General features: G+C 50.3%; 2 protein-coding genes across 2 annotated transcripts; one reads left to right on the top strand and one right to left on the bottom strand.

Moving 5' to 3' along the window:
- Positions 1–47: 47 nt before the first annotated feature.
- On the top strand, positions 48–17,516 carry DENND6B (DENN domain containing 6B). Its single transcript, XM_019612064.2, is given in 21 exon segments — positions 48–1,395; positions 1,398–1,480; positions 1,746–1,784; positions 1,875–1,917; positions 3,019–3,131; positions 4,420–4,500; positions 6,327–6,432; positions 6,982–7,061; positions 7,295–7,357; positions 8,143–8,198; positions 8,703–8,825; positions 9,225–9,320; positions 9,418–9,512; positions 9,864–9,929; positions 10,552–10,616; positions 11,046–11,135; positions 12,097–12,150; positions 12,509–12,618; positions 13,933–14,035; positions 14,883–14,957; positions 15,320–17,516. Coding segments are annotated over 21 exon segments (2,133 nt in total). The 5' UTR covers positions 48–926; the 3' UTR covers positions 15,443–17,516.
- A 113-nt stretch (positions 17,517–17,629) lies between these two features.
- GCC1 (GRIP and coiled-coil domain containing 1) lies at positions 17,630–22,483 on the bottom strand. The gene is made up of 2 exons (XM_003201791.4): positions 21,273–22,483; positions 17,630–19,980 (listed from the first exon to the last, which is right to left on the bottom strand). The coding sequence occupies exons 1-2, from the start codon at positions 22,317–22,319 to the stop codon at positions 18,673–18,675; spliced, it is 2,355 nt and encodes a 784-aa protein (XP_003201839.3). The 5' UTR covers positions 22,320–22,483; the 3' UTR covers positions 17,630–18,672.
- Positions 22,484–22,818: the final 335 nt, after the last annotated feature.

The raw sequence follows: 22,818 nt of genomic DNA, 5'->3' as shown, positions 1-22,818 counted from the left end.
CAGCCTCTCTGGGCAGCTGTTCCAGCACCTCACCACTCTCTGAGCAAACAACTTCCCCCTGACATCCACCTCAATCTGCCCTCCTTCAACTTCAAACCATTTCCCCTTTGTCCTGCTGTCATCTCCCCTCTCCAAGAGTTGTTGAGATCATCCAGTTTCAACCCCCCTGCTGTGTGCAGGGTCACCAGCCAGCAGCCCAGGCTGCCCAGAGCCACATCCAGCCTTGCCTTGATTGCCTGCAGGGCTGGGGCACCCACAACCTCCTTGGACAACCTGTTCCAATCTGCCTGCACTCTCAAACTCACGTTAGGATCACGAGCAGCACGGAGGCTGCTGCACTTCTGATGGGTCAGCGTCAACCACGCAGGTCTGTGTTACAATACAGCAATTAACAAAGCTGATTATCTGCACTCTTCAGAATTGTCACAGCCACAAGGAAGCGTTTGGTCACCTAATGCAAAAAGCAAGCGTGCAGAAGAGTGTGTCTGCTCCTGCAGTGCAGCTGTGAGGCGTCCCTTTGTGCTCCAGCCCTCCTTCTCCAACCTCAGCATCGTGTGGGCTAAATTTACTCCTGCATCATCTCCTCCCCTCTTCTCTCAGCGAAGCTAATTGGTGTAATTTTTAATTGTTGATTTGACGCTCTCTCTGAAGCCGCCCAGGCGACCTTGCCAAGGAATCAGCAGAGGAGTGCAGCGTGCTGGCGGGGTGCCCACCCTATTTATAGAGCTGTGCTGAGCAGAGCTCTCAGAGCTCCAGATGCTCTCACGCTGACCTCGAGCAGAGCTGCTGCCTGCGAGCTTCACAGCTCCGTGCTTGCACTTCTTCAGGGCTCCTTTGCTTCTCACCTGCTTTAAAGCCACCTGCACTCCCCCAGCATTAAGTGCTACAAAGGCAGCGTGGTTTACTTCCGTGGATTTGTAAGTATTATGGTTTCTCTCCTCACCAGGTGCCACGTGCAGCCCAGGACTGCTGTTGCTGTGATATTTCTTGCTCCTCGGTGTGGCTTTCTGCTCTGGGTGTTGATTGCTTGCGGCTCTGTGCTCACCCCGGAGCTGAGAAATCTTCCACCGAGTTCTCCTTTTTATTGGGTCACAGCGAATGCAGGAATGGCACTGTCAGCATTTATGTGGATCTTCAACTGGATGCTTCAAAAGTCTTGAAGATCCCTTTCTCTGAGATGCTGGATGATAAGCAGGGTGCTGCACGGTTCAGCTGTCACCGGAATGCTGACAAAGCACGCGGTGCCAGGCCTGCCTCTTTCCATGCACAGTAAACCTTGTCTTTCTGACAGCAGCTCTCAGATCAGCGAGGCTCAAACTGAGCTCTGCATCCCCTCCAGCTTCTCCTGCCCATCAGTTATTCTTTGTAGTTGCTGTGAGCAGCATCTCTGGCCAGCCAGCCATTAAATAAGTGTTTCATCCTCAGCTCTGATAGATGCTGAGCCTCACGCCAGGCTTGGTGGGCACTCAGTGTGAGCAGGGTATGTTGTTTTCCACGTTGTTTTTCCATCTGTGTGTATGCAGAGCTTCACTTTCAAAGCTGTTCTGACTCTGTCCCCCCCCCAGCTTCTCTTCTCACCTCCTTCTTGCTCAGAACGCCAGCTTTCCTCTCTCCTTTGGGAGCGTTTGGTGTTTCTGGTGAATTGTTCCGTGAGTTTGTAGCAAGAATCAGAAAAATCAAAGCAAAAAGTGACCCTCCTGCGAGCAGCACAGTGATTGACTTACTGACTCTTACCTCTTTTGCAGTTGGTGTATCCTTATGACTTCAGATTGACAGAGAAAGAGGTAAGCACTCAGTTTTGTTCCTCCTCCTGCTAAAAACACCGCGCGGCAGCGACGGAGCTTTGCTCACTCTGCGGTTTTGGTTCCTTGCAGAAGACCAGTATCTGCTACTTGTCCTTCCCTGACTCCTACTCAGGTAGGTAGCATCTGCTGGCCTTGCCTGTGGGCCCTCCGTCGCCGTTATGAGAGAAATGGGTTCATGATGGAAGCAGTGAGTCACTGTCTGATGCAGCATGGGCACCGAGCAGCACCCAGCCCCGAGATCTGAACACCTTATTGTCCTTCTGATTGCTCTCTGGGCATGGATCTGTGATCCAGGGGGTGGCAGGATGCCTTCCTGATATCTTGCACGCTTCACCCACGTGAATAATACATTAAAAAAGAGTCAGAAAGGGCAAATTTTGCAGCTGTTGACTGTCAGCATTTCTGTGTTTGAGTGCTCAGTGAAAAGGAGTAGATGGGGAGGGGATGCTCTTGCAGCAGGCATTCCCAAAGCTGGTATTTATAAACCAGAGGGGATGCAGTAATTGTGTTCATTCATATGAATACTCATGTCTTTCAGACTGGCTCCTGCATGCAGCTTAGTTCTGATGGTTTTGGATGTCCTTTCACAAGTTTCTGACAGCTTAGGGAAAACTCAGTGCTCCTTTGATGAAAGCCAATTATTTTCTAGCAGGAATGTCTTGATAAAAACCCAGCAATCTTTGCAGTTCCGTGGTGGGAAGGAATTACGCCCCTTAGCCCTCTGTAGCAGCTCAGTCTGCTTTGCCTTGGGTTTTGTTCAGAGAGCTCTGGTGATTCCTTCCTCATAACTAATCTCTTTGTAAGTGCTTGACCTCAGCTCTCCCACCCATCCTATCCACTCCCAAGCTTTCACGCCCTTTCTTTTTTTTGTTGTTGAGTTCTTGGTGAGCAATGCTGTATGACCTGGGAGGTTCCCAGCTGCAGTGTTCGTGTTGCTCATTTGCTAGAGCCATTGTGCAAGGAGTTGCTGCTCAATCAGCGTTTGTTTGCTCCTGAATTAAGGCTGCTTGAAGGTTTTTCAGTGTAAGATGAGAAACGTGGCTGCAGCTACACGGGATGGCTGTAAGTTCCCAGCAGTGACTTGGTGAGGTGTGACATAGTGATGCTGCTTCTCGTGTTCGGCTACGAGTTCTTCCTGTCTTGTGCTTTTGATTGGGGTCATTCCCTGCTTTCTCCTTGCTGAAACCTCTCACCTGTGATTTTCTCTGTCCAGGTGGCCTGGGGGACACTCAGTTCAGCTTCCGCCTGCGCCAGTCTGGGGGACAGAGGACAACTCACTACGAGGACGATGGCGAGTACAACAGAGAAGCACCCCTCACACTGCAGGTCGGTTGTGTTTTGGTGCTCTGTGTACCCTTACAAAGCAAGCAGCAGTGCTGTTGGGTTTAAAATCCAAATACGCCCTCGGTTGGTTTAGAATTACTCATTTTCTTTGGTTGGTTTCCCTTGAAGAGTCAGAAAAGAAGAAAGCGTACAGCGCAGGGGTTTCTCTGCAGTAATGTGAGTGCAGGGCCATGCTGAGAGCTGCAGCTGCATCAAGAGGTGGAGCTGAAGCAGGAGGAGTCCAGGTTAAATCACAGAATGGCCGGGGTTGGAAGGGACCTCAAGGATCACGAAGCTCCAACCCCCCACCACAGGCAGGGCCACCAACCTCCACGTTTCAGAGCAGCCCAGGCTGCCCAGGGCCCCATCCAACCTGGCCTTGAACACCTCCAGGGATGGACGGGGCATCCACAGCCTCTCTGGGCAGCTGTTCACCACTCTCATAGTAAAGCAATGGCTCTGTCTGGGCAGAGGGGAAGGAGAAATGGTGGGACCAGGTGACATCCTGCAGGGTGCACGGCTGCCTGTGTGCATGACAGTGAGGCAAAACAAGAACATCCTTGTCTGTGGAGAGTGAGATGTTTACCTGCTCGCTTGGGGGAGGGCAGTTGTTTGCATAGGACCTATACATACAGAAACTGGCACGTCCCACATCTGTGCTTTGTCTTGCTCTGCGCTGGCTGCTTTAAGCCATACCCAAGCACTGATAGCAATCCCTGAGCTGTGTGTTGTCCAGCTGCAAGCTCTCTGCCCATTTCATGCAGAAAGAGGGATGCATTCAGCACTGTTGCTTCCTTTGCTGAAGCAGATGGCCTTCAGATCAGCTCACCCTCTTCTTTCTCCTTTCTGTCACAGGAGCTGATGCTTTCTGTGCCCACACCTCAACGTTTCTGCATCCATTTGTGCAGTGAGAAACGGGTTGTGGGTCTCAGGAGGAGTAAGAGGATCTCTTTGCCTAAATTCTACCTTAGAGATTTTTTTTTTTTCAACTTGTGTACATCTTTACTGCTTTGTAGTACCAGGATGACAGATACTAAAACAGTAAAGAAAGATTACCAACGTAGTGGATCCTGTTGTTAAAAAGTAACACTTGAAAGACAACGAAGGCTTAAATCCTGGTGCCAGCGGCGCCTCCAAATGCAACCCGAAGGATAACCTTTGTGTTTGGCACCGTTAGCTCTCCTTCCTTCTTGCTGTCCGTGGGAACCCCACAGGCAAAGAGTGCTTGAAATGAGGGAGCTTGTGGATGGCAGGGTTTGGGCTCTCCATAACAGCCCTGTTTCTCTTGCAGAGGGAGTCGGCGCATTACTTTGGTTACGTGTACTTCAGGCAAGTCAAGGACAGCTCGATGAAGAGAGGTTATTTTCAGAAGGTGAGCGCTGAAACCAGATAGCTCGCTGCTCCCCGCTGGTACGTAGCTGTCAAAAGGCACCTATCCATAGCTGTAAAATAGCACCACTTCCTACGTGACACCCACAGCGCTTCTGCAGGAAGCGGCAGAGGTCGTGGAGGAGAGGAATATGTGGAAAGTGTAATTCCAAACAAACCTGGATGTGGTTGCCATGGTGTGTTAATCACATGAGTGCTGACCTGCTGTCTGAATCACGAGATCCTGAAGTACTGGAATAGTTCCTTCAGTGTGTGCTCTAGTGTTACAGGCAGAGAGGGGACATGCTCAGCCAGTGCTGTCTGTGAGATTAAACCCCAACCCTGCTCTTATTAATCTTTCTCCTCCCTAGCAGCCATCTGGGAATGGGTTGCTGCTGTGCTGACTGCTTCTTGCTGGTGGCAGTGATGCTGCTGTTACCTCACAAACCTCATCTCTCAGCGTAAACTCCTTTAACACAGACAATGGAAAAACAAAAAAAGAATTTAAACCTTTATTTCAGTACAGGTATGCAGCGTGCTTAGAATTATTCAGGCAGATGGGTATAATAACTGCACGAGAGAGTGGGATTTCAGATTCTCCCCATAGAGGGAAGGTACTTTGATCTGGAGATGCACTGTTTCCTCTGTGGATCCATAGAAATACTCCTTCAGGAGTGATCTTTCACCTCACAAGAGATGGACTTTGAGCACCTGCAATGGAGACTCCATCTGTCCCTGTCTCTGTGCTTTCTGTAGGCACTGACATGAAGTTTCTTTCAAAGAAACACTTCAAGATAGAAATAAGTAAAGCAGTGGATGGATTGCTTTAAAAGTTGTTGAACTGGGGAAGCTTCATAACGTGGGCTAATGCACTTGGTCTCATACAGGCTTTCAGAAGTAGAGGGCACGTAGAATTCCTCAGTGAAACTCACTGTCATGTTTGGATGGCTGGCTTGATTTTGAGTGGCAAAAGTCTGGCTCAGAAATAAAGAGCTTGGATGAGTATTGCTGAAATACTCATTGCATCCTGAGCAGTGCATCCTGTAACGATTAGAGGTGCAGAATAATCAGAGTAGTGATGAATGAACCCAGTGGGACTGAATTGGAAAAGATGCTTGTTGAAAAAAACCCCACGTGAAATACGCACGTATTTCAAAAAAAGCAACAAAAGCCACTGCAACAACAACCAAAAAATCATCGTCGTTATTCTGCAACAGCCTCATGTTGCACCAAGGTGGTTTAGATTGGAAACCAGGCAGAATTTCAGGGGAGTCGACTCTTTGAAAGAGTAGGTAATAGCAGGACGAGGGGAAAAGGTCTGAAGTTGAAGGAGGGAAGATTTAGGTTGGATATCTGGACCTGCAGTGTCAGGTGGATGGTTGGGTTTGATCTTGCAGGTCTTTTCCAACACAAATGGTTCTGTGATTCTTCCTCCTCAGCATTCCTTTATTTTGTTTGTCTGCCTAATTTCAGTTTTGACCGTCTGCTGCTTGCACTGTTCTCTCTGCTCTGGTTATTTTGGTAGCTTTGAACCTATTGGCAATTTATTTTCTCCTACAGTTGATTTTTTTCCTAGGTGACAAACTTGTGCCATCTCACTTGCAGCGGTTCCCTTCCAGAAGCTGTCAGCTGTGCTTATTTCTGAAAAAAAACTCCTTGAAGACTCAGCTGGGAGGAATTCTACCAGGGATAGTGCTGCTTTTGAACTCCTTCACGTTGTTGATGTTGGTTTTCAAGCAGAGCCCTCTAGGAAGCAGCACAGGCAGATACTGTGCCAGAAGTGGCCACGGCACGGTGGTTCTGGCTCCTAATGTCCTTTTTTCCCCCCAGTCTCTGGTGCTGGTGTCACGCCTTCCATACGTGAACTTGTTCCAGTCGTTGCTGCAGCTGATTGCTCCGGAATACTTTGATAAACTGGAGCCATGCCTGGAGGCAGGTGAGCCATCAGATTGAGGGGGAACAGTTTGCATATTGAAATCTTTTCAGCCGTATTATCAGGAGGTTCCTGAAAGACAGCTGAAATGCTCCAAATTAATTCGTTCTGAAACAAATTCCAACAGGGAAAAAGACTTTGATCCAAATGCCTGGCTTGTCAAAATGATAAACAGCTGTAAAGGATGCATTAATGGGAAGTGTCTGACAGTCCTAATAGATGATGCTGTCAGTTGTGCATACAGCGTATTCCCAAAGAGGGGAAACATTTGCTAATGTGACGTTTCTGTTTAGGCCTTCATTGCACTGTTCAACTTAATCATGATTTGTCGTCAGTGCAGTGCTGCTGGCTCTGCAGTGGGAGCAATGCTGCAGGCATAAATCTAGCATCTGACCTAAACCTGAGCAGTTATTTGATGTAGGGTTGGTTTGCAGCTAGCCATGGGGACACGTGAAGCAGGAGAGAGCAAGAAGAAATGGGCAGAACTCGCAGGGCCAGCTGAACGAGCTGCACTGACCTTCTGTTTAAACCATTCTCTTTGCATCCCTGCAGTGTGCAATGAGATCGACCAGTGGCCACCTCCACTGCCAGGACAGACACTGAACCTCCCAGTGATGGGGGTTGTCATTCAGGTACGTGCTGCTGATGAATGATACTCCAAACTGGGAAGGGGAACGTGTGCTTCCTTTCCTCCTGGATGTTAATGCTGCTGTTGGCTCTGGATTCTTTTCTTTACTCATAACCACAGTGCAATTAGAACTGGAAATTGAGAAAGCTTTTCACGAGGGTGGTTATTAGGGAAGAAAGTACATTGTGTGTGCGTGCTCGTTCCATCTCCCTGATTAATTTGTCTGTTCTTAATTAGGTGAGAATCCCATCCAGGGTGGATAAGCCAGGATCAAGCCCAGTGAAGCAGTTCAATCAAGAGGTAAGATGAAGTGTGGCATGGCACGAGTCACTGATGGGCAGAATGTTGGGAAAGGAGGTGTAGAACTGCAACTCTTTGAGCTTCGTCCCATTTGAAACCATTTTGGTATGGGATCAGCTCAGCTTGAGTAACTCATTTGGAGCAGGCTGCGTGCTCTCATGTCCGTGTCTTTCAAAACAGGACTCTGCACAGTGCTTCAAGTTATGCAGAAGCATTGTTTCCACAGCTTTTGTTCACTTTCTTTCCTGGGAATGAGTGTATGGGTGGGTCTGTGTAGAACTCTGCCATAGTCTTCTGTGCTGTTTTTGTAGTGCTTGCAGCTTGGACATCTTTACTGCTTTGGTTCAGCTTTGATTTTGATTCCTGTTCATCTCATCTTTACTTTTGTTTTTTTCCTCTCTCCTTTAAATAACGTTATTGTCTGCCTATTACACAGTTCTCAACTTCTGGTAGCCATATTTCCAGCACTTACTGCCTGTGTCTGTATCTATGCTCTGCCTTCAGCCGGGGGAAGCTCCAGAAAGTAAAGGAGTAGTTATGGAGGAGGCCCTTGAAAAGAAGGGATTCTCAGTTCTCGTCTAAGAAAGGAAATTCATTTGAACCTTGAACGCCCAATCTAGGTCTATTCCTGGCTCATACCTTCAAACATTGATATCATTCTTTTATTTTTGGGCTTATTGTGGAAGGAGCTGTTTTGATGCATCAGTTTAGATGACATTTTAGTCAGGATACTTCCATTCAACGACAAAGTTGGATTTGTTTGGTTTTTTTCCTTTTTCATTTAGAATCTCTTACCAGCCCCACTGGTTCTCCCAAGTATTCACGAACTGGATCTCTTCAGGTAAGAGCCACTGTCCCTGCTGCCCTCTCCTCTCCATCTGCTTTGTGTCCTTCCTGCTTAGAGCATCCTGTAGATCATAGGGATGGAGGAAGGGTCTCTGTCACATCCACTGGTGCTCTTGTTAGAGAAGAATTTCTTTTCTCACTCACAGCTGTTGATCAACTTAAGCACTGAAGCACTGACCGTGCATCTGAGCCAAAACTTTCAACGCTGTAGGTACTATCCTAATACATACTTACATATATGTAAGCATTTTATTTTGCTTAGATGAAAAGACATACTGAAATCAATTGCTTGACATGGCTCAAAGCATTTCCTGCACACCCATATAAGATGGTTGAGCTGTGGCTTGTGTAAAGATGTATGGCGTTCTGTTGTGGGATACAAGAAATCAGTCCTAGGTTTCAAATGCCCAGAGGCACGTCTGGTTATGTGATAATAGTGTCTGGTCTTTTCTAAACTGCCTCTCTAAATTCCACTTCTCATTCTTCCTTCCATTAACAGGTGTTTCCAGCCAGTGTTAATTCACGTCCAGATGTTATGGGAGCTGATGCTGCTGGGAGAGCCAATTGTTGTGATGGCACCATCCCCGACAGTTTCTTCTGAAATGGTTCTGGCTCTCACCAGGTAACACCCTCCTTTGGAGATACAGATAATGATCATAACAATACCTGGCAATTTTTTCTGATATGCTTTTCTGGGAGGTCAGTTGCATTAGGTTAAGTTTGCCTGTGAAAAGTACGTAAGAGAAGAGTTGGGCACAGCAAGACAGTCTTGTTCATGTTCCACCAACAGCAGAGAAGAGTGAAAGTGAGTCCCTGGTGTCGGGATTGCTGATGGGTCACGGCCCTGAGGAGTTTTCTCTCCCCAGCTTTGAACTCTACCAATAAAACCAAAACATCCGAGCACTCCTCCAAAGCATTACCTCTGGCAGGACCAAACACTGCTCTTGGATATGAACTCGTTGTAAGCACACATTCCTCATTGGTGAAGCTTCGATGGCAGCTGTTCTGTCTGTCGTTACAGCTGCCTTGCTCCCCTGAGGTACTGCTGCGACTACCGTCCCTATTTCACTATCCATGACAGTGAATTTAAAGAGTACACCACCAGGACACAAGCTCCGTAAGTAGCTGACAGACCCTTGCTGCCCACTTGCAGCTGTGTGCGTGGAGGAAACCCTGAGGGTAACGTTGTTCTGTGCTCTTTCCCTTCTTACCAGGCCAAACATTGTTGTGGGAGTCACGAATCCTTTCTTTATCAAAACACTCCAGCACTGGCCACACATCCTTCGGGTTGGGGAGCTCAAAATGTCAGGTAAGGGTGGAACCACGTCCTGTTGTGCTGCTGTGCTTTGTTGGGGCTGGCAGGGAGTTGTAGCCATCATTTTACACATCTGCATTCTTGTTGAGAGTTGGGAAACCGAAGGGAAGGCTGGACTGAGGCAGCTGATCTGCAAGGTGAACTTGGTGAGGATGAATGGTTGAGATGAAAACTTGCTGGGTTTTTCTTCTGAAGCATGAAGAAAATGAGAGTAGCTGGGTAGGGAAGAGAAAATTCCGTAGACAAGAAAAGTGAGGTAGAAAGAGAGACTCTATGAAATGCAACAAACTGCTGGCTGTGAAAGGAGATCAGAACCTGAACGAGTTCATTCCTGCCCCTCCCCAGGTGATCTGCCCAAGCAAGTCAAGGTGAAGAAGCTAACTAAACTAAAAACTCTAGACACAAAACCAGGTATGTCCTCTTGTGGTTTAATTCTATCCACCTTTCCAGGCGGGGGATTTTAGTGGCTTTGCAGACATGAGCATCACACACCTTTGGTATCCTGATAAGTGGACATCTTGGTGTCCTCGTGCTCCATCTGCTGCATGGCCCTCTGTAAGGGTGTCCCCCAGCTAATAAAGAAAAGCTGTACATCTTTGTTCTGAGATTGGAAAAGACAATTTACATTAATTGAGGCTAATTATTTTGGCGCTGGGGAACAGACTCTAATTTTCTTGCTTTTATGTATCGTGTCCGCTTTTAAGATGCGGTGGAACTCAAAGGAACTTGCTTAGCTGGATGCAGCTCTTGTCAGTTCACTTGCTGCTCATGTCAGGCCTGGCCATGAGCCGACCTCACTGAGTTATCTCACCATAAAAGCAGGATAAGAAGGTCCTTGAGGTAATGCAGTGATGCTGCATTAGCATTAGCAATGTTGTAATTTTTGTAATGAATTTTATACGATGTTTATAATCAACCCTCTGAGACACACAGACAGTGCTGGAGACTTCAGCTCCCTCCACCACGTAACGGTGCCTCCTCTAGATTTGTGGGCAAAAGTTTGTTTCTAACATCACTTTCTTTTCCAACCTAGGAATCTACACTTCTTACAAAACGTTTCTTCACAAAGACAAAACTCTGATAAAAAGATTGTTAAAGGTGAGCAGCTCCAGCCCTGCTCCACATCACGCGTGAGGTTGTGGGAAAACTCTGCTGGCTTAGCAGACAGAACTCCACAAGCCACAGATTTATCCTTAGCTTGACTTAAGTGCATAATGATTTTAGTCAAGTGCACTTGAATGCGTTTCTCAGGCCAGCTTTAAAGTTCTTCACCTGATAGCATAGATTAAACGCTGGCAGAGGTGATAAGCTGAGTGAGGACAATCCTTACTGAACAAAGAGTCTGGAGAAACAGATTCTATGTAATGAAACGCGAGTGTTGTCTCGAACCAGGGAGCAGAATATGTTTTCTGGGCAGTGCACTTTCCAAAACGCTCAGGACTGGTTGCTTCTAGCTGCAGAGTTTGCAGATCCTGTGTCTATCTGCATACCAGAGCATCTTTGTGAACGCCCTGCTTGTGCTCGCAGGGCATCCAGCGGAAACGCCCGTCTGAAGTCCAGAGTGCCCTTCTGAGGAGGCACCTCCTGGAGCTCACCCAGAGCTTCATTATTCCCCTGGTGAGTTGGGCAGGGACTTGTCAGGGCGGTGTGAAGGCAAAGGGAGGGAGTGGGATGCTTGCTAAAGTGACAAGTTGACACTTGCTCTCTTTGATTCGCCTGGATTTGAGCATCTGTGTTAGGTTCAGGATGTGGCACTGGGGAGATGTTTTGCTCCTTTCTATGGAGCAAAACGTCTCTTGATTGAGAATTTCGGTAATTAGCATGGAAGTCTGCAGGTTGAGTATTGTGTGTGAAGGCAGAATGTTTGTTGCTGCAGTGCAGAAATAGTTACCCCCCATTATTTGATTCTAATGCCAAATCTTTGCTCTTTTCCCCAGGTAGTCAAAGCAGATAAATAGCATTGATGTGAGCCCAAAACCTTCCTCTTCCTCTTAGTGCTAGAGTCAGACCTATGCCTGTGTGAAGATGTCCCTGCTGAGCAGCTCAGGAGGTTGTCCACGTGGTGACTGTTCCCCTGAGGCAGACTGCTGTAACCAGTGCTTGCTTTCAGGGCCTTCCTGATCTGGTTTCCTTAGACAGCCTGTAGTCCTTGATTGGTGACCATCCAGTTGCATGTGTCTGGCTCCTTCACTTTCTCTTCTACATCATCATAAGGTGTAACAAATGAGACAACAGATCACCTCCTGGGATTTTAGGGCTTCCTGCCACCTTCTGCCCATGGCAGGAAAGGTGGAACTAGCTGATGCTTGAGGTCCAACCCAAGCCATGGTTCTTCCCACCTGCCCTTTTCTTGTGTCCTCGTGTAGGATTCTTGCAGCGTGTGGTTTTGTGACCTAACCCCTGGTGGGAAGCAGGCTGGGGTGCTTAGGCTCACGTAAAATGCAGCTATAAAGGAAAAGGGGAGAGTAGGAGGCCAGGGATTGCGATGCACTGAAGAAGCCCACAGTGCTCAGTCACCATGCAAGAGGCTCCTTGATTGTTGTAACATCTTCCTGGTCGTTTGTTTGTTTGTTTTTAGGAGCACTATATTGCAAGTCTGATGCCTCTGCAGAGGGCCATTACTCCATGGAAAGTAAGTTCAACCTTCAGACTCTTCTGCTTTCTTTTGACTGGCTATGGTTCTGCCACGTGCTGATTTTGTGTTCTGATACACTGCATGAACTTCCCTCGTTAAAGGAAGAGGGTTATTACGCTTTCAAAAAAAAAAAGAAAAGTTGAAACAAACATGAGGACAGATGCTTCCTGTTTTGCAGTAAGCTCGGCTATTGTGAACCTAATTTGAATTTTGCTAGCAAGGCTGGTTAAGATGCTAATGTCTCTTTAGTTATAGTCTTGAATCTGTATTGTACAGCCCCCTGTATTGCAGGTACAGACCTTGATTTCCCCTGATTTCTCGTGGGTTTGTGTAACGTGGTCCTTCCGTTGCACAGAATCCCCCACAGATTCGTCCTTTCCGACAAGATGATTTCATGAAGACCCTGGAGCACGCTGGTCCCCAGCTTACCTGTGTCCTTAAGGGTGACTGGTTGGGTCTCTACAGGTAGGAGTTCATTCATTGCATACACGATCTCCTTAACAGCTGGTGCAGTTTATAATGAACATCAAATCCTGAATTAGAATTGAGAACAAAAAGGGGATTTCAGGACAGAGACCGGCCCACAAGAAAAACTCATTCCTACGAAGAGTTGGTTGGTGTTGGTGAGGAAGAGCAGAACACAGAGTCAAATCGTAGAACCATAAAATGGCCTGGGTTGATAGGACCTCAAAGATCATGTAGTTTCAACCCCCCTGCCATGCGCAGGGTTGCCAGCCACCAGACCAGGCTGCCCAGAACCACATCCAGCCTGGAAATCAATCATGTCTTTCTTGTAATCTCTGAAATATGGAGCTCCAGTTGGGTTTAGGACCTGCAAACCTGAAGGTGGAGAACTGAAGAACACCTGGGTCCTCACCGATGGGGAACAAGGGGTCTTGGCTTTGCTGTCAGCTGTGTTGTTGTGTTGTTCACTCTCTTCCAGGGCACGTTTCTTTTTTAAGTGCCTGGTCCTTGGCAGGTAGAGCAGGAAGATGTGTGGTTGTACACTTTGGTACAGCATTCAGTACTGCTTTGTTTATAGTGCAAACCAGCAAGGCAGTTTGGACATAAAAGACGATTTTTTTAGGGTAGGATTTGGGATAGCGTGTGGGAAAGTGTGCCCATAGCTTTCATAAAGGAGAACTGGTTTTGTTCTGAAGTTCTTTAATGCCCTGAGATGAAGGGAGGAGTGATGCTGCCCTCTCTGCTTCCCCGTGTAGCCCAGTGAGAACTTGTTTATTGCTGCACCGTGCTGGAGAGGCAGGAATTGCACATCTTTTGTCATCCCCTGGGTGATACCTTGCTTATGTGGGAGAGATGCAAAGACCAATTATTTGGGGTTCAGGTCAGTGCCAGCAAGTGTCTGACAGCTATCAACGTCAGGAAAGAAGGGGAATCAAGCCAGATACTGCAGAGGAATGTGAATTTCTTCCTGTGATTGGACCATCCTACTTGTCCACCACAAATTGGTTGTAGATAAATAAGAAGGGCAAAGAGGAGTGCTTACTGAATCGGCTCAGGCTTGAGCTGATGCAGAGGAAGGTGTGAGACTGGCAGGACCGTCCCTCCGTTGGTGACAATCTGCTGAGGCTGCCAGCTCGCATCGTGCTAATGCCTGATGGAAGAGGAGATGTGAAAAGAGCTTATTAGCTCATAAGCAGTTGAGACACCAAATCAAAATGCCTGCATCTGCTGCACGGGAAGGGAAACGTGTGGAGCCAGCGTGTGCTTCTTGGGATCTCTCCTGTCCACTTCTCACTGTCACCTTGCTTTCTGCAGGCGTTTCTTCAGGTCTCCCAACTTTGATGGCTGGTACCGTCAGAGGCACAAGGAAATGACCCAGAAGCTGGAAGCCCTTCACTTGGAGGCCATCTGTGAAGCGGTACGTTCCAGCTGCAGGAATTCAAACCAGGGCTGGAATTCTCAGGCCTGACACCTGGAAGATGAGAACGCTCCTTGGATGTTCACTGACGCCTCTTGGTTCTCTGGCAGAGTGGGGATGGTGCTTCGTGCCCAAGGGAAGCACAGGGCTGCCTCGTGCCTGGGTGCAGAGGTGTCCTTGTTCCCCACAAGTGCTGTTATTCGAGCAGCCCCACTTGCTTAGCCAGTGCAAACCCGTTCTGGCTGCTCCTGTCAACTGTTTCTCATTCATCAGGCCAACAGAATCCCAGACTGGAAACATCATCTGTTGCTGGCTCCCTTAAATGCCTATTGAAAATAGGTAGGAATTTTAGCAGTGATCGCTGGTGCCATTTCTAAAACTGAGCTGCTGCAGGGATCACCCCAGGAGCTCTGAAATCCCTCCCGGTGCACCTTCAGCTGCAATACTTGCTTCACTGGTTAGCTGTGCAGGTCCTCGAGCGTGGTGTGGGAATGCCAAAGCTGTCTCCTTTCTTAACAGGCCTGACTCTGGCAAATAGATGTAAGTTCTGAGCGCAGCACGAGATGCAGAGTGCTGACTGGAGGAGGGGAACCCTGCACCATCTGCGTATTGCTGCATCTTTCCTTGATTCTTCTCTTGCAGGCAAGAGCTTGATGCTGTCGTGGGCAGAAAAGTGGGGAGAGCTCTGTCTTGCTCATTTAGGCTTAAGTGCTGTGAGCAGAGTTATGAAAGAGGATGAGAAACCTCCTCCTCGCTTTTATTTCAGGCTTTGCTTAGGGGTGTCTCTGAGAAAAGTTTCTGTAAAGAAGAAATGGCTCTGAAGGAAACTCTTCTTCTCTTTCTGTAGAACATCGTGGCATGGATGAAGGACAAGTCAGAGGTAGAGATCGTAGACCTGGTGCTAAAACTCCGTGAGAAGCTGGTAGGTTTTCCTCCCCTCTTTCTGTACTCATTCCTTCCTGTATCGCTGCGGCAGGGAGTGACCAGGGGGTGTAGATTGCAGCTGATGCTTAGAAAGCTTTGTTCTTCCTCCCTCATTTGGAGGACTGGCAAGTGGTGAGTCCATAGAGGTTGCCTATGAGAGAATTCAAAGTTCCGTCTCGTTCTCTCAGCCTGAGCCCCTGGTGGCAGTTTCCCATCTGTTTTTCCCTTAGCCCCAATGCAGAGTTTTCCCTCAGAGACAATGCAGAGACAGTGTGAGGTTTGCTCAGCCAACGCCAAAGCAGAAAGAGGACACGAAGCTGTTTCAGGTCTCCTCATTTCCTCTTTTCTCCCTCCCTGCAGGTAAGAGCCAGGTGCCAGCACCTCCCTGTAAAGGAGGAGACCCTGCGGCGTGTGGGCCTTTACATTGAGACCATCATTGACTCCTTGCCTGAGGACCTGCAGGCAGTGCTGCACCACCACTGAGTGCACTGAGGGGCTGTTGCAGAAGGAAGGGCCCTCCCACGCTGAGAGCAGCAGCTGCGGTCACGCTTGGAAAGGAAACTTCTTCCCTGATTCAGCTTCCATGGCCCCGTCAGGACCTTCCTCGGGAGCCTGTTTGATTTCTGAGCTCACGGATCAGAACTGGAGCAGAAATGGGAAACCACGTGCGCTGTTCTGTCTCGTCCTGCTGCAAGGAGCTGGATTTAGGGGCCCGTAAATGAGAAACAGTTTCCTGTGTGGCTGTTAGTAGGTCAGAAAGCGGCAGCCAGGCTTTCAGCAGCATGTGATAGGCTGTGCAAAACATGTTTTGCCCATATATACACATATCCATCTTTGTCTAGTGCTTGGGCTCTCAAAGTTTCAATGCCATCATCCTGCCTGGAAGAAGTGGGATCAGCACCGTATGGGGGAGTTGTTTTCAGGACAGCTCCTGCTGGTAATGAGAGGGATGCTAGTTCCCCACATAGAAACAACGTGGAGAAGAATTTTGCTTCCCATTCAGCAGCCTGACTCATAGCAGCCAGAGCTTCAGCTATGATGGGAGTGGGAGGCTGAATTGCTGGACATGGAACGCTGTTTTTCTTCAAGGCAAAGAGAGAGAGAGAGAGACAAAAAGGGGCTGGTGAATCTGCAAGGAGCAGAGCTCTCCGGAGAGGGCAGATGTGCACTGTGTGAATGGCATCAGCTAGCGCAGCTCTGCGGAGAGGAGTTGGTCTCCAACTGGAATTTATTCTGCTTGCAAACATCGAGTATGTGCACTCTGGTAACACGTAGAGTTGGAGCTCTGCCATGGGCAGCAAGGTATGTCTAACACGGTCAGCCCACTTGCTGATAAAACACGGTGCAGGATCTGATTCAGGCAGTCTCACGATCGCTGCCACTGCATTCCACCATCTGCCACTTTGGCCAGAGCCCTGGTGTGCCTGAAGAATGTTTTCCAGGATGGGCTGGGCAGCCTGATGCACTCCTTCCCATCCAGGAGCTCAGATCGTGCAGAGCTGCTGCAGCTCTCTGTTGGCAGTGCTGAGCACTCGCGTGGAGCGAGCTGCCTCCTTCTTCAGCCTCAGCCCACAGAGTTGGGGGCAGTGTCAGTAAGTGGTGGAGGTGACTGAATCCTTCCTGAGTTCTCCCACTCCAGAGCACAGCTGGGACAGCATAGAGGGGAATGAAGCTGCTCTTCCTGCTGCCTTCAGCCTGGAAGAAGCCTCGGCCATACTGCCCCGTAACAGCAGCCCTCCCTGTACAGTGTATATTGTGTATATAGTTTGTGCGTGTGTTGCTGCTGTGATAGCTCTGCAGTGACTGTGGTGGACTGAAGCACTAATGTATAGTAGAAAATAATAGTTTAAAAAAAAAATTTGAGCCAAGCTGTTTCTTGGTTTTGGGTCTGAGATGAATTTGTTTAGGAATCCAGGCAGAGATGTTGAGTTCATGCATGGAGCTCAACATGCTTCTGTCCCTTCAGGGGCTGTTTCTGTGGAATTGCCCCAAGTGGAGGCAGCACAGCTCTCATCTCCCGTGTGTGTCACCGTGTCTTGCACACAGACCTTCACCTACAAAGCTCCAGGTGTGCGAATGGCAATAGCTATTGCAGCTCCAAGTGGAATTTACTCTGCTTGTTAATCTGGGCAGGGTGTGAACATGCACCCTGTGGCGCTCAGCAGCCCCAGCTCCTCATCCTGCTCTGCAGAAGCACAAATATCCTCATGTTCACAAGCGTTATTCCCCTCAACACTGCGTTCTCAGCTTTGTGCTCCTCCCAAGGAGGTCAGTTATCACACTTCTTGCAACCAGCTGCCCGCAGTTACCATCTTCACTTTCCTAACAGCTTCTGCGTGCCACTGTTTCTCCATGGCGGTGCTGATACCGTGTGTTAAATGACTCAATCCTTGCTCATTCCTGGTGATGGGGGAGTCCCAGTGGCCAGCAAACGGGTGGCACTGCTGTGGGTTGGGTGTCCTTCCAGCTCAGGCTGCCCAGGGCCCCATCTGTGGCCTCAGGCACCTCCAGGGGTGGGACAGCAGTGCCAGGGCTGCGCTGCCTCTGGATGACGGGTTACCCCCCCATGTAACTTCAGTCTCCTCTCTTTTAACTTACAGCCATTTCCCCCCTCCTTGTCCCAGCACCCTGCTCACCACTCAAACCATAGGTTCCCAAACAGCAGCCGAGTTAAGCATCAAAGAAATACATATTCAAGTTTATTTTGGAGGGTGATGGCTGAATAAAGAGAGAAAAGAGGGAGAAATGTGCAGGAAGGGCTGAGAGATGGAGGGGAGTCAGTAGGGGGGATGTGAGAGAGCAGAGGGAGGAACTGTGCTGTGAGAGCTCCAGAGAGCTGACAGCAGCATGAGGACCCTCCTCTGGCAGCTCCTGTGCTGCAGGGCTGCCCCTTTCCCTGTTGGGTGAGGAAGCACTGCCTGAGCTGCTCCTTCTGCTGTTCCCACACTCTTCCCACAGTGCCTGTCCACACCCAACACACAGACTTGGCTTTGCCCTCACAACCTGGCGTAAAATACATGTGCAGATGTCTTCCCCAAGTCAGGGCTGAGCAGCACGGAGCCACCTGCTCCAGGCTCGCAATGAATCGATGCAATAACCTCAAGGTCTATCAGCAGTGCTTATTGCATCCCACAGATTCAGCGGTGAGACCAGGCTGCACGCTGTTCCCTGAGCTGCCACCTTCTGCCCCTCACCTCTGCTTCTTCCAGCCCCACTGGTCCATGCCTTGCTCCCAGGGCGCTGCAGGACATCCTACGGGTCAGCAAACCTCCCAAACTTGGCTCACAAACGTCAGCTGAGCAGTCGGTGCCGATTTCAGCCTTCCCCCATCTTTGCAGGGTCCAGCAGCCGAGGTCTCTGCCTTAACAGAACCAGAGGGGAAGCACTGCTTGCTCTGCTGCAGCTACAGGGCTCAGAGCATCCTCCCTGGGAAACACAGGGAAGCAGGGAGGGAGTTCCTGGTCTGTCCAAGAGAGTCCCAACTTGATTATTCTTTAAAAATAATCAAGTTCCAGCTCAGAGCAGGAGAATGATGCGATCCTACCAGAGGGGTTGGCACAATTCTGCTTTAAATCTGTGCTGACAGCACCAACTCAAGCACGGCTCTGTGCTGAGAGCTCTGCTGCTGCTGGAGAGGAGCTGCCCCACACGGCAGGAGAGCTCAGCAGAAAGGTGTTCCCAGACACAGGCAGTGAGGGATAACCGCAACCACCTCATCTCTTCCCCGACAGCCACCAGCTGCTGTGTGCTGACTGCTTTCTGACAGCCTGCTTCTCCTCCGGGCTGAAGTGCAGAATAGTCAATATGGCAGTGAGAGTCTGCTGGCGGCCGAGGGAATCCGGCAGCGTCAAAAACCTGTAGACGATGTTTTTCAGGTACTCCAGGTTGGCTCCTTCTCTGCTCTTATCTCTGAAGTTCTTCTGGATTTCGTTCTGAAGTGCTGACACCTCTTCCCGGTGCTTCTCTTCCTCCACCAAGACTTTCTCCTGGAGCTGGTGAACCTGCATTTCCAGCTTGTGCTTCTGCTTCCTCAACGCAACGATCTCCACCTCCTTGCGGGCCAGCTGCTCCGCATACAGGATGAAGGTGGGCTCTGCATTGGTGGAGAGGTGGAGAGCCTGGGGGAGGATCTCTGTGGAGCCGTTGGCCGGGGGGTCACCGCTCGCAGTGTCAGTCCCTGGTGCCATGTAGTTCTTGGAGCCCTGGAGCCCGGCGTAAGGCAACATGACGGATCTCAGCTGCTCCAGTTCTTGGTCCTTCTCGGCCAGCACCGCCAGCGCCCGGTCCCTCTGCTTGTGCATCTCCTCCTCCAGCTTCAGTGCCCGTTCCCTGTATTCCAGCTGGCAGCGCTCCAGCTCCTGCCTGTGCTGCTGCTGCAGCTGGGAGAACTCTTGCTTCTTGGCTTCCATGTCCAGCTGGTGCTGCTTCTCCACCTCTTCGGAGGACAGCTGAAGCACCACGTATTTCTCCTTCAGGTCAGCTAGCTGCTCCTGAGCTTCCTCCAGTTCTTTGGCCAGATTGCCATCTTTGGCTGACTTGTTCTTGAGAACCACTTGCGCCCTCATCTTGTACCTTTCAAACTCTTCCTTCAGCTGCTTCAGCTCCTGCTGATAGTACAAAGCTGTGGCCTTCTCGCCATCCCCGGCCTCGGTGCCCTTCGGCAGCTCCAGCTCACACAGCTTCTCAATGTCCAGCGTGGGCTGACTCTTCTTTGCTGCCGCCTGCAGCAGCTTCTTCAGCTTCTCCATCTTATCCTTGAGAACGTTCACATCCAGATTGGCTTCTTCCACGTTTACATCAGCAGGGGATCGGCTGGAGGCCGCGATGGCCAAGGTTTTGTTCTCCTGGTCCAGCTGCACGATGCGGTCCTTCAGCTTCTGGATGACCATTTGGTCCTTCTGCTTGGCCTTCTCGTAGGTGCCCAGCAGCCCTGACACCTCAGAGACCTGTCCCTCCAGGTCGGCCACGCGCTGCTCCTCCATCTGGGCGTGCTGCCGGAGCTGCTCCTCTGCCTGTGCTGTCTGTGAGCAAAGAGATGTGGCAGGGTTAGACCACCCTAGCACAGAGCTCTGCAATTACACAGGCCTTCATTCTGCTCTAAACAACTCCAAGCAAGCGCAGGGACACGCTTTCTCCTAATTTTCCAAACACTCTCATGATCATCTTTAAAACAGAGACTTAAGGATAAAAGAAACTGAGTGCATTTCGGTATTTATTTCCTGCTCCACAGAGCTGCTGTTAGCAGCATTATCTGCATTGCTGGAGGGCGTGCACAGGGCATGAAGCAGAAAACTCACCTCACAATCTGCAACGGGAGTTTATTTAAAGTGTGCTTGCACCCTAAAGCTTTCCCACACCTAAGTGCAATTTGCCTAAATGCTATGCTCTGGTGCACCAGTATTAATGTAATTCAGTGGTTTCTGAGCAGCTGCAGCAAACACCTGGAGCTCACAGCTTCTATCACCATGGAGATCACAAGAGCAAGTGGAATGGTGGCACCACTCGTTAGTCCCCACTGTGAGCCAAAACAAGGCTGGGATCAGCTCATCCTCAGCCCTGTCCTACAGAAGCTGCTGGATCTCACTTCCAAAACAAGGTCGATGGCATGCCATCACCCCAAAGCTGCTAATTAGAGGCTTCAGATTAGAAAGCTGGAAACTTGTTCCAGACTGTGGGGAAATGAAGATCCCGCCCTGGAGGACTTCCAGCTGCCAACTGGTTGATCGGCAGTAAAGCCCTCCAATCCTCTGCCTCACAGTCTGCAGTGACACACAGCTTCCTTCTTCCCACTGCATCCCTCCTCCCAGCAAGATGTGCAACCCAGCACCTCGCACGGCAGGCTGCCCTTATCGCCCACCTGCCCCACTGCTCGCCGATTACAGTTCCACCCAGGGGGAAGTGGAAGTTATCTCCCTTTAAGAGAGACTGAACTTTTCCTTGCATTGCATTTACAGAGATGAGAGCACACTCGTTGCCACAGCGGGTTGGAGCATTGGTCTCTCCTCCCAAATCCAGCTGCTGCTCAGAACCAAGTGATGCTGCAGAAGACACTCACTACGTAACTCCCACACCCAGTGGTCACCACCCGTGGTTAACTGATTTATACACTGCATCACAAACAGCTTTTATTTTCCTCAGGAAATATCATCCCATCAAATGAAGCTGTGGTATTTTCTCCCATCTGAAATCTCTTGGACTTTGTGACATGTGGCAAAGAGGGAGAATTTGGGCTCCTCCAGCCTCAAACTCTGCTCCAGCTGCTGCCACGGTACCCTCTACTGCGGGCTGCTCTACGGCTCAACCAGGGAATTACCTTCCTCATCTCCTGCAGCAGCTGCGCTTGGAAGTGGTTCTTAAGATTGGCCATCTCCTCCTGCAGGTCCTGTACCCGGGGGTCTGGCTTCTTTCTCTCCTCCTGAACAACCTGCAGCTCTCTCTTCAGGTCCTCCACCTCTTGGCTCAGCTGCTTGATCTGCAGCTCGTAGCCCTCCGCACGGTCAGCCATGCACACCCGTCCGGCCAGCACCTCCCTGGTCTCCTCCAGCTTCAGCTCTGCGTCCTGTCTCAACGCCCTTTCACTCTGCAGCAGCTTCTGCAGCTCTCTCAGCATAACAGCGTGGTCGCTCTGCTCCTGGGCTCGGTCGTGCTGCTGCGTGATCAGACGGGCTTTGGTCTCAGCGAGCTGCTCCTGGACAGACCTCAGCTCCGTCTCCAACCTTTCGATCTCATCCTCTGCTTTTTTAACAGCGTCATCCAGGTCCTGCTTCATCTTCTTCTTATCGGCTTGGTACGAGGCTTCCATGCGGGACTTCTCCTGTGTGACCGTTGACAGAGCGCTGGTCAAGGTGGCCAGCTGAGTCTTCAGCTGAAGCACCCTCTTATCAGCCTCGCTGGCAGCACAGGACACGTCCCCGCTGCTCGTGCTGACACCGCTCTCCGAACCGTTTGTCTCTTCTGCTTTAAGAGAGGCTGCAGCTGCTGCAGGTTTATCCTCCTCAGCGCCCTGCTCGCCCTTTGCACTGGCCAAGCTGGCCGTCGTGTCTGCGCTGGTCGCCGTCCCCATGCTGTCCTCGCTGTGAACCGAGCTCTTATCATCAGTGGGATCAGCAGGAGAAGAGCAGGAGGCAGCCACGCATGCAGGCTGAGCACCACTCAGGCCAACATCAGCCTCGTGAGATGCCGACAACACCTTCAAGCTGGCTTCCAAGGCTTCCTTCTCATTGATGAGGCTCTTGTAGGCTATCACCACGTCCTTCAGCCGAGCCTGGTAATTCAGAAGCTGCTTCTTCTGCGATTCAATGGTTTCCAGAAGTTCTTTCTTACTTGGGCCACCTCCGAAGTTCATGCCAAACTTCTCCATGGCTCTATGAAGGGAGCCAGGCCCTGGGGTGCCCGCAGAGCAGGGTGGGGGGAGCTCAGGGGCTGCGCTATCAGGGAGGGCCGGGCCGGGGGAGCTGGCAGGCGGCGGTTTCGGGCCTTCCCTTCGGACCAGGGGCACGGCAGGCCGCAGCCTTCGGGCCGAACCACCGGGTCGAGTGCTGGCACCCAGCGCGCAGGCGCAGACCACAACCATCGACTTCCGCCTCGCTTAACCACTTCCGTCCTCCGCGTAACTACTTCCGCCCGCCGCCGGCGCCCAATGACTTCAAGTTCCGCTCCCCTAGCGAGTAACACGGGCGCTGCGCATGCGCGCAAAAGAACAGCTCGGGGAGATGCGCAGGCGCGGCCGCCAATCAGGTGTCAGAACGGAGCAGGGCGAGCCGAGAGGCGGGGCTAAAAGCATTTCGGGGCGTGGCCGGAAGGACACGGTGCCGCGGCAATGGGAGGAGCCCGGTGATTGGAGGCGTGGCTCGTTTGTG

This window comes from Meleagris gallopavo, chromosome 1, assembly GCF_000146605.3.
Source record: "Meleagris gallopavo isolate NT-WF06-2002-E0010 breed Aviagen turkey brand Nicholas breeding stock chromosome 1, Turkey_5.1, whole genome shotgun sequence".
In the NCBI taxonomy this organism is placed as follows: domain Eukaryota; kingdom Metazoa; phylum Chordata; class Aves; order Galliformes; family Phasianidae; genus Meleagris; species Meleagris gallopavo.
Note: the sequence above shows the minus strand (reverse complement) of the source record. Positions and strands in the feature narration are given on the sequence as shown.

Coding starts and splice junctions, on each gene's coding strand:
- GCC1 (XM_003201791.4), bottom strand. CDS start 22,319: ATGGAGAAGTTTGGCATGAACTTCGGAGGTGGCCCAAGTAAGAAAGAA. Junction 19,981..21,272: donor TGCTGCAGGAGATGAGGAAG/GTAATTCCCTGG, acceptor CTTTGCTCACAG/ACAGCACAGGCAGAGGAGCA.